At 41.3% G+C, this 11,541-nt stretch overlaps 1 protein-coding gene across 1 annotated transcript in view; it reads right to left on the reverse strand.

Annotated features, from left to right (window-relative positions):
- Window positions 1-10,911, reverse strand: part of AFAP1L2 (actin filament associated protein 1 like 2) — a 91,530-nt gene extending 80,619 nt beyond the window's left edge. The window contains exon 1 of the mRNA XM_088131806.1: window positions 10,718-10,911. Within this exon, the coding sequence (XP_087987932.1) occupies window positions 10,718-10,733 (16 nt within the window). The 5' untranslated portion in view covers window positions 10,734-10,911. The remainder of the gene's footprint in view (window positions 1-10,717) is intronic.
- Window positions 10,912-11,541: the final 630 nt, after the last annotated feature.

Consider the following 11,541-nt stretch of genomic DNA (forward strand, 5'->3'; position numbering starts at 1 on the left):
AAGTTCAAACATGCCAGAAGATCACACTGGTTGGGAATTTGGGAATTATAGTCTCAGCATATCTGCAGGCATAAGGTTGAAGGAGACTGTGTTAAGGCAGCATCTGGCTAGAGTCTTGATCTTCACAAAGGAATGTTAGCAGCCTGGAACATCCCAACAATAGGTTTCCATGGGAACATATTGTTAGATTTCTCTGAAAACTTCTGAAAAATCAGTCCACCTCTCTCCATAAGTTATTGTTGATGTAATTTAAGTGTTCGTAAAAGGTAATAAATTGAAAGTACTGTGGTTTTTGAACACGACAGGGGGAAAAATCTACAGTATTTATTGCCTTTTATAATTTTTGTAGTTGCTTTTTATATATTTTGCTGTATGTGTATTTCTCAATATTTATTTGTAAGTTATTAATTATATACTATGGATGTTTTGACACATTCGATGATCATGTAAGCTGCTGAGAGTGATTTGATAGTGGAGGGTAACAAATCTAATAAAGAGTCAGAAAAGGTATTTGTAGGAAAAAAAAATTCTGGAAATTTGATATGCAATAGTATTTATCTGTTGGAGTAATTAAGCAGTTCTTTCTCCTACAATCTGCCTGTTTGTAAATATGCTATATGCGACTCTGAATCACTGGTGATATCCTTGAAAGAGTATAAACTATTGTGCATTGGACTCATAGACTTTCTTAGTGAATTGAATAGAGCAGTGTCTCTCAACCTTGGCAACATGAAGATGTGTGGACTTCAACTCCCCACTGGCTGTTAGAGTGTTCTAACAATACACAAAACAAGGCACCATCTAGCCAATTATGGCTATTCCTGGAAAGCTAAGCTGGAACAGACCTGGTTAGTGGAAGGGAAACTATTAGGAAATATCAGGTTGCAGTTAGAATATAAGTCAGAAAAAGATATTTTTGGAAGAAAGAAATAGCAAATCATTTCTTTCATTGTTGCCAAGAAAATGACATAGTTGAGTGTCCCTGATATCATCAGGCTCAACCTGAAGACTCTGCCATACCCAATGAATGATGGCAAAGGAATCCACTAGTAAATAAATTGTTGGCTGTAAAGCAGAACTCTGTGGTTATGTCCCACTTCAGGATCATTATTTATTGGTATTTATGCTCATTGAGTGATTGATAGACATTTCTGAAGAATTTCTACGTTTTTTCAGGATGCCAGGACTTCAAATTTTGAATTTTGAAAAAGATTTGAAACACTTAAAAACTTCATTTTAGGAAGTATTACATATTTGAATTATATAAACTTAGAGGCAGAACACTTTTCATGCTGACACAAAAAAATAGGCCAGTAAAGTGCTTTTAAGGAAAGGATAAGAGAAAGGGATCTTCCATCCCTCATTCTCAGTCTTTTCCTCTTTCACTGCCCTTATTTGCTGACTATGACTTTACACAGAGTCTATTTTGTACCAGCTTACAGCAAACAAGCCAGCTTTGCATTCCCCTCTCTCTTTAACATCTACATGAAACCGCTGGGCAAGGTCATCCAACGACACAGGGTACAGTATCATCAGTGTGCTGATGATACCCAGCTATACATCCCTACCCCTGGCTGGGCCAGTGATGCTGTTGTGGTGCTGTCCAAGTGTCTGGAGGCTGTAAGGGTCTGGATGGGGATGAACTGACTTCAGCTCAACCCTGGCAAGAAGGAGTGGCTCTGAGTTTTTGGCTCCCCAGGGTCTGCTGACATGTCATCTTTGACTCTGGACAGGGTTGCCCCCCTGTACTTCAAAAGTTTATTTACGTGACTCTGTCAGTATTACCCAACCTGTTTGTCTGCCATATGTGTTAGATTCCAACTCTGCAATTCTCATTTAGGAGAGGGAAGGCCATGACAATCTGAGATTTAAAGCTAGGGAGTCTAAGACTGTAGGCCATCCTGTTTCCACTGAAGAAAGTGCAGGGACAATGTGCAAATTCTGGAACAGGAAGCATCATTCAACCAAACTTTTGCTATGGCATGCCAAATCAACCATGGCTTCAATTTATGTTACTTTCCCTTGGTTATCTAAGAAATGCTCAGTGTTTTCCATAAAGTATAATAACATTGTGCTATTTAGAGAGTGTAGGGGACAATTTATCATTCACATCCATGGATAATAGTTAATGACTTGGTGCTGCCACAGATGAGCTTTTTGCTCACAAAAGTAGTAGATCAATGGGAAGGAAACTATTTTAGTAGAGGTCAACCCTTTGGATAAGGAACATTACATCAGACATCCACAGTTTTCCATGCTTCCCTGAGATTCTTCAAAATGTATCTACTGATAGACAGCCAACGAGATATAGTGGTGAAGAAGTCTTTTTTTTCATATACAACTCAAGGCGGCAAGCATACCAATACTCCTCCCTCCTCCTATTTTCCCCACAACAACCCTGTGAGGTGAGTTGGGCTGAGAGAGAGTGACTGGCCCAAAGTCACCCAGCTGGTTTTTTATGCCTAAGGCAGGACTAGCACTCACAGTCTCCTGCTTTCTAGGTCATCTGACAGTTGGGGATCCCAGGAACTGTACTTCATACTTTCACGAACAGAAACAATGCAAACTAGGTTACTTTAGCTATTGGATCAAACTTTAAAACTGTTCTCGAAGCAGGTTTTGCCTCTTGAAACCAATGTTACCAAGTTGTTATATATTTATAAATGATGTTTTGTAAAAATACAAAACCAAAATCCCTGGCATATAGTATCTATCTTATTAGAAATTGTACATCCAACTCCTTTGAAATTGGTTTGAATCAGTTGTTATCTTCCAATCTTAATAACCTAAATGTCTCTATCCTACCACATCCAATAATCTAGACTCAAATACAGTATTTTTTTATTGCATACAACTAAAATCATGTGTGTGTACTTACACCCTACTTTTCCTGAGAAAACATGCAGGAAGTCCTGATTTATGCTCAGATGAACATCATAAAACTGCATTCTCAATGCAGATTAGATGGGAGCCTAATTTTCCATCCAAGCATTGAGAAACACCACATTTGCTTAGCCTTAACAATGTGATCATTTCCCCATTCTACTCATGTTAGATATACACATTAAAGCCCAGCTCTCTACTTTGCAAGATCCTCAGAGGGGCTTACAATTCAATAACAGTTCACAAGAAAAAAAAAGTACACCGTAGTTTAAAAACATACTCGTTCATTAGAAACCACTAAGACAGACAATTGGTGCTTTTAACTTGGTGCTTTCTATAATATAAAGAGTGGTAGCAGCTCTTCTGAGTGTTATACAAGAGATTTTCCCAGCTCCACCCTGGGGATACCAGAGTTTGAACCTGGGATCCCCTGTGTGTTGAACAAATGTCTTCCATAGTCTGTGGAGGTTACTTGGTGACTTTGGGTCAGTCATTTTCTTTCACCCCAACATACTTCATAGGGCTGTGGTGCTGATAAAATGAGAAGGAGTTCCCATGTCCACTGTCTTGAACACTCAAAAGAAAAAGCAACACCAAACACATAAATAAATAAGACAAATGAAAGGAAATTGACTGGGCATCTAGAATAGGACTTGAAAATAAGAGAAAAGCACCTCCTCCACACAAAACGTTATGGGGTTTTGTTATATGGCACTGTTTCTTAACCTCAACAACTTTAAACATGCTGGCTGAGGAATTCTGGGAGTTGAGGTCCACACATCCTAAAGTTGGCGAGGCTGAGAAACACTGTTGCATGGTTTAGATTGCTTAAAGACAATATCAATACAGAACCTGAGATGCCTGCTGTCTTTGAACCAGGCTTTTCTAGAAGAAGTGGAGGAAAAGGGAGCGTAGCAGGAAACAGATGAGGACAGAGTGTTCTTGCCTTGAGACAGATACTGTACTTCCATTTCTGTTGCTCCCAATTGATGATGATGATGATGCCATTTATGTTGCCAATGTTTCCACTTATTGCTAAATAACATTTTGAGTGCAATGATGAGGGACAAGTATTCACAAATACAAATTTAGTATATTTTCAGTTCAGTTCAGTAGTTCTGCAGTTTTACTGTGGGTTATGATCATTCCAAACTAAGTGCATAAAAGGTCAATTTGCTTGACTTATTCTGGATACTTGAAATTAATCACCTCGTTTCTTCCTTAAGTAAGAGCACACTCTTTCTCCCCATCTTGTCCAACATGCTTTTGAGATTTCAGGTGTTCCCTACTGCCTCCCCTTCTCCACCAACGCATGTTTCAGTCTTTCAACATACATATTTGCATGAGTAGAATTTACGTACTCCCAACAGTGCATAGTCCAGTGAAAAGTACTGCTCTTTTCCAGCACTGGGTTGACAGTGGTCAAAGGAGACTTGGTTCAACTGTCTGCTTATCTTCTCCCCTCTCCCCCTTCCCTCACATGTACATATTTTCTATCATAGGAAGGTTTTTTTAGAAAAAAAAAAATAAGGCTAGAAAAAACCCTAGGCACCTAAAATTTTGAAGTCATGAAATTGACCACGTAGTATTATATTGATGTATCATCAATATATCTCAATCAATATTATGCAGTGAAAACAGGGAATTCTGATAAAGTATACAAGCAATAGAAAGTGTAAAGCAATATGCAGTTTTAAAACAAGTGGCAACCATATCCAGTTCCTAGGTAATAGAATTATATCCACAATGACTGATTTTTAGGCAATCTGTTTTAATATTCTTGGACACCAGAAGCTATGCTTATGCTCTAAGATTTTCTAGTCTTGATATCTTGAACAGATAATACTTTAGAACATGGATGGGGAACCTGTGGCCTTCCAGATGTTCCATCATCTCTCTCTCATGCTGGCTACAGCAGTTGGAATGTGTGGCCCAGCAACATCTAGAAGGGCACACTTACCACCTATGGTTTGCCTAGTCAATAATTAATTTTTTGTTTGTATCATGAGTTTGGCTGCAAGCTAGTTCATTTGTCTACACAAACAGAATTCACTACTGTATAGCTAGCAATAATTTTCTTGGACAAATGTTTACAAACATTGATATACTGTGATTAATAATTCATTCACTTTAATTGGAACATTTCTATCTGGCAAGTTAAACCTGCAATACTTCTCCATATAGAAAGGGTGTTGTCCACAGCTAATAATTTAGTATTCAGCACCTACAGCCATACACAGGAACTGGGTTGGTTTCTGTTTGGCAGATGTATCTCCTAATAGATAGCACTGTCAGTTTTGATAATAACCATCTCCAGTTTAGCCAGTCCACTCTATCCTTTGCCATGGAAAAGGTAATGTGTGTCATTAATCTTAATTGTTCTAATTATACATTTAGGATACAAGTTTCCACATGCAAATCCTTGCATGCAGCATCTTGTGTTCAGCCCATTTCTTCACAAAAGGACTGGGTCCCATCAAAACAAGTCAATAAATTTCCTATTTTCAATATGTTTAGGCAAATACTGAGCAGCTGTTTTGAATGACGGTAGAATTAACATAAAGTTGCAATAATCTCTCCTTTTTTCTTGCTTGTCCTTCTTTCTGAAAAATACATTTTTAGCTCATAAAATAATCACGCTCCCCCAAAGCAGGTAGCATACTAAAAAGGCCCAATGTTTCATTATTTAAAATATTAGGGTTGCACATTTTTTTTACAGTGTTAAGACCAAGAAACATTTTTTGCATTCAAATGTCAGACCCATCACCACAGTGGCACATCAATAGCAATGTCTCATTACACACCCAAAAAGCAGCTAGCCTACTCAGTATTGCTCAAGAGTCACTCACTCAGCAGGTATTCCTGTTTTCAGATATCAACAAACCCAGGACACTTCTCAGATTGCCACAGAGATATTCTGAAAAGCAGCATATTTTTGAAATAATAATGGTAGATGCAGATTGAAAGCAAAGTTTTCATCAGAATGGGCCAACCACAAACTTGTGAGAATTCAGCCTCAAAGCACAGATTATTCTGAGAAAATTACAGGAAGAATCCTAATGATTCCATGGGAATCAATCTAAAGCCACTCTGCGCGGCCGGAGAATTACATCAGCCTCCAAACAGTTAGAAATTATGCTCTAATTTGAGTTCACAGCATGCCCCATCCTGATGGGGCAAGGCTGCACAACAACAGATTAAAACACAAACATTAAAAAACAAATCCATTGCAATCTAATTAAAATAGCTAAAGAACAAAATAGCAGCTAAAATTTCCAACCATCTCTGCAATATTAGCTCCCTGCAAACAAGTCCCAAAAGGTCTGCTTGCAACTGTGTTAAAAATTATCAGGCAATTTTGTATTAATTATGTGGCTTTAAAAAAAATAAATTTGTAAATGTACCAATATTTGTTAAGGCAAATAAGACACATAGCTAAAACAGAACATAAATTAATATTGCAATCTTATATATTCAGAAGTCCTAGTGAGTTCCTTAATTACATAGGTATATGATTGAAATCTTCTTTTTTAGAGTCTGCATATTTATTTATGAATGAATGAATAAGAGGATAAAAGGCTCAGACCCTATTAAGACTTCACAACAAAAGACTGTGAATAAAACTTTCTAGAACAATGCCAGAGAAGAGTCAAAAGGCTAGAGCTCGATTCTCATACGCTCTCTATTTCATATAATGCTAAAGTAATAAATAGCCTATTAAGTAGAAAAAGGGCTAAGGACAAAACTCCAACTTTTTTTTTAAGGTTGAGGACCCAATTCCATATTTTAAGGGATGCTGAAAGTTGCAAAAAAAGGGTGGGGGGCCCTAAGGAGTGAATGTATTTAATAAATAAATAAAATGAAATATTCTGTGTTGGCACAATCAGCAATATGCTTCCAAGAAGTCCATAAACTAGCCATGAAAGCTTAGGATAGCAAATGTTTATACCAGTGCGTCTCAACCTTAGCAACTTTAAGATATGTGGACTTCAACTCCCAGAATTCCTCAGCCAGCATGTTGGCTGGGAAATTCTGGGAGTTGAAGTCCACATATCTTAAAGTTGCCAAGGTTGAGAAACCCGGGTTTATACAAATAGCCTCCATTGTCCCATATTTACTTCTTGATACTGAACGTTCATTAATGGTCTAGAACAATCCTATTTTTGTTTAAAAATCCAATATGGATGCAGCTTGAGCATCAGCTAAAAAAGCAGGATTTTCCACCTGCTCACGTTCCACTCTTTTCTCTGTTACTGTTACCCAGAAAGACAAGCTGTCTTTCAGATACTGCTATACCTCTGTTTTTTTTGTGATCACACATCAGAGGAGAAGGCAGTTCTTGGTTCCTGCAGAGTCAATACGAATGAGAAGAAAAAGCTGCTTTCCATTTTGTCGGCCCTACATTTCCCTGCATGATGAAAGCAAAGATTTTGTTTCAAAGCAGAATGTCAATGCCACCCTTAGGATATCCTGCTGCTGCAACAGTCTTATGACATCGAAGTTCACAGAAAGGCAAGAGGATTTTCTCATGTGCCACACGCTTGATGGTGTACACTTGCTACTCTGCACCACCATGGGGTGCCCCAGGGCTCTCAGATTTTATATTACAATTGTTCCTCTAAACTGACTGCCTGCCTGGGACATTTCTAACCCTCTGTATACACTGGGCTACCTGCACAGCCTGCTGTACCTCCCTCATCCACATAAAGGAAGTAGCAAGATTATACAACTATGAGGAGAGAAAAGGAGAATAAAAAACAGAGATGTTCCTTTCCCAAACTTGAACATGTTTAGTCTATTTGCATTTGCACTTTGGAGAAAGTTTACTGAGGCAAAAAAAGGGGGTGGGAAGCAATTGTTCTGCCCTTTTCAGTAGCAGATAGTTCCATCCCAAGGGACTAACACCATCTGGTTAAAGATTAGCTATTTTGATGATATGAAGACACTCCAGGAACTCAAGCTGGGGCCTTTCCAGCAGCTGCCCAAGGCCAACCACCTGAGGACTGATGCTTGAAAGAAGATCTGCCTCTCTCCCCAGCACTGCTATGAGTCCATGCCATTGCTGCCCCTCTCTGGGCACTCCTTCTCTGGCCTGCCTTCTGCAGAAGAGCAACACTATTGTTCACCTACTGGCTGGCAACCTGCAGTAAACATTGTTCTGGGGTGGTGCACAAAGCAACACATTGTAAAATGGCTGCAGTGGCTACTCCCTATATATCCTTCAGGAGATAGCCTTAGAGTGGCTAACTAGAGGACAGCAACCTACTCAGGAGTAGAATGAAGCAGCAATTTCAGGTGACAGGTCATGAGAAGGGCAGCTGAGGGTTTGGTTCCACTTCACAATCTCTCTTGCTCCATAGCTTGCAATGGTAGCCTTCTTTGGCACCATGGTAGGTGTTTCCCATTGTGTTAATGCTCAACTGCTAAACCGGTAATGTTTTGCAACATGTAAGATCTAATGACCTGTTCTCTGCTTCCCAAACAGAAGCAAGATCTTTACAACACAAGATGCACTAGCCATAATAACTGAGATTAAATATAAATATTTCTTTTTGTATAGTACTCATATAAAAACTGATAGTTGTTCATATACAGATGTAAACATATACTGCTTTTGATGTTGCCATAAAGTAACATTTAAGAGTTTCTGGCTGCACTCTTATTCTCACTTACCTAAAAAGAAGTCCCATTGAACTTTGGGGGCAAATAAGAACAGGATTGCACCACACATCCCACCGCACTTGCAAGAACTAGTTTCAGAATGTGTGAGACTTTCTCAAACAATTATATGTTCAGATTACACATAAATTACTCCTTGAATGGGCTGCCTTGGAAGGAAAAACACATGAGAGCAGCCCTAGCATTTAAAGCACTGGAGGTTTGCAAATAACTTGCTTCTTGTGTTATAAATGCAGAGAGCCAGATTTTCAGGTCCTGATGTGCACTGGCATTGCCAGATTACCCTGAAAACTGGTCCTACAACCTCCTAGTCAGGTAAGTGGGCGGGCAGGCACGTGTGTGTGTGTGTGTGTTTATGTACATGTGTGTTCACATGCAAGCCTGTATGCTGGCTGAAGTGCATCATTAGCACATTTCTAGTGATATCAATATCATCTTACAGGGCTCTCCTCTGTAGTGAAGAAAGTTTCACTGGGCATAGCTCCCCCACCAAAGGACCACATTTCTTTCTTTCTTTCTTTCTTTCTTTCTTTCTTTCTTTCTTTCTTTCTTTCTTTCTTTCTTTCTTTCTTTCTTTCTTTTTCTTTCCTTCCTTCCTTTCTTTCCTTCCTTCCTTTCTCTCTCTCTCTCTCTCTCTCTTTCTCTCTCGCAAAACACCAAAAATAGACTGCATTTTATTACGTTTAATTTCAGAAAAAAATATTTTGCAATATAGAGGTAGAGAATCTATTTAGGCCAAATGTCTTTGGGCAATGCTGGAGGCCGTATGCCAACAGCGGGTCTGGCCGTAATAATGGGCAAGGACAGCCCACTGGCCAGACAGCCTAGATGCCTTTTCCATTCACACACATTCACTTTCATTCATAGTCCACACACCATTCACATACACGTATATTCTAATTAGGGAGCCCAACATCCAACATTTGCTTTATTACATGCCAGCATTTTATTTATTTATTTATTTAATCAATCAATCACTGCATATGGCCACCCATATCATAGACATGACTCTGGGTAGCTAACAAGTAAAACAGAATAAAACAACCCAAACTGCAAATAACATACTCCGCTAGCATAAAATAACATATCATCCTGTTTACAGCCTCACCGATCATTATTTAAAGTAATGACCACCGCCATCACCACAACCATCACCGCTCCTGAGAAATGTGCAGAGTACATTTTCCTCACTATCGACTAGCTAGTGCTACTGGACTGTTATATGCTTAAAATAAGAAGCCCTATTCGCCGGGAGTTCAGGCAGGTCTCCTTTTAGAAACAAAGCTCCAAATACCGCTTTCTTAAACACTCAAAGGCGTTTCCCAGCCTCGGAGAAATCGCCGTCGCCCCCACCTGCCCGAAACCACTAGCCAGCCCTGCCTCCCCGCCATCATCGTGCGGAGTGGTGGCGCCTCGGGGGGTTGCAGGCGAAACTCATAAAGTCCCCAAATCCTTCTGGGCTGTTTACGCAGGTCACGAAGTAGCGCAGTCAGTCCTTTGAACTACCCGACACACACACACGTACACACACGCGTATGAGGACGCACGGCTTGCAACCCTCGTCCGCTTCCTGTCAGCCCGGCTAGCGGCCCTCTCGGGTCGGCTGCTCAGGTGCTCTTGTTGGGCCAGGTACGTCGTCGCGGCGAGCGGAGGCCAGCGCCCGCGCCCCCACATCTCTGCCGTCCTTTCAGAGGAACTTGTTTCAAACACTCGGTGGCTTCTCCGTCCGTGACCATCACCACCATTAAAACCGTCCCGTTATTAAATCCTCCCAGGCGTTTAAATACTGTACAGTTCTGGAAGCGAGGAGGAGGACAATCTCTCTTGCAAGCCGGCCGCGCACAACGCGACATCCCGCCGCTCCGAGGATCTCTTTCGCCACTTTCCACACACAAACCCACCCACGTCGCCTCTTGTCCAATCGCAGCTCCCAAGAAATCTTCACTTGCTCCCCGAAACCGCCTAAGAGCCCCCGCTAAAGCGAGGATTAGAATTGGCCTCGGCCAGAGGAAGCGCCAGGGGGGCTCCCAGGAACCATTTCACCGAAGGAAGGAACACCCACGGTGGGAAAACAACCCGCCTCCCTCGGAAGCGCCGACCCTTCCAGCCCTTTCCCACGCTCAGGAGGAAAGCAGACAGGCGCATCTCCCCTTACCTTTATATTTATCCATCCTGGGTCTTTAGTCTTTTACTGGCGCTAGGCGGGGCAGCGAGACCTTTTCTAGAGTGGAGGGCCCGGATTTCTCCCACGCTCTCCAAACTCCGGACGGATTTCTCCCAGCGGGACGCGCCTACTTTCTCCCTGCTTGCGAATTCTTGTCCCTAACTCTCGGGTAAAAATCTCTCAGACTGCCTTGCCTCTCCCTAGCTCCGCCTTTCTATGAGGTCACAATCGTCGGACCTACAGGGACCGAAGAGCGGCCGGCTGGCTGGCGGCGTGGGAAGGGAGCGGTTGCTGAGGCGGCCTTTGCGTCCCCAAAACCAGCCTCAGCCCCGGGCAGACCCCTGCAAAGCAACCCAAGTTTGTCAGTCAGGCGGGCACATTCAAAAAAGTGGTTGGAATACGATTTTCCTCCTCGCAATGCCTACGACTGGAAAGTGGAGAAACTTTCGAGAAAGTCGGTTCAATCCTCCGGGTTGCTCAGGTGCTTCCCGAGCACGCTTTGGGTAGGTGCCCTTGGCCAGTGTCGTGCAGGGCATTTTATGAGGGTTCGTGAGTGTCGTGGCTTCCTGTTGTCTTTCGCATTTTCCCGCTGATTCTTCAGACTTTTTTTCCCCCACACCAGTAAGAAATTTTTGGAGTAAAGGGCAAAATAACTAGAGCCACCAAATTTGGGCTGCAACATTCAGAAGATCAGTAGATGGCAATAAAGATGTATGGGCTTCTGTTATATCTGCTGCCATTTTGGAGTCATCCGGATTTTTGTAGTCTGGTTTACAAAAATATAATTACACAACATCTTTCGATCAGTAGCAAAA

Source organism: Python bivittatus, unplaced genomic scaffold (assembly GCF_059951505.1).
Source record: "Python bivittatus isolate LINGU-HERP-01145 unplaced genomic scaffold, Pbiv_v1 ctg000980_np1212, whole genome shotgun sequence".
Classification (NCBI taxonomy): Eukaryota; Metazoa; Chordata; class Lepidosauria; order Squamata; family Pythonidae; genus Python; species Python bivittatus.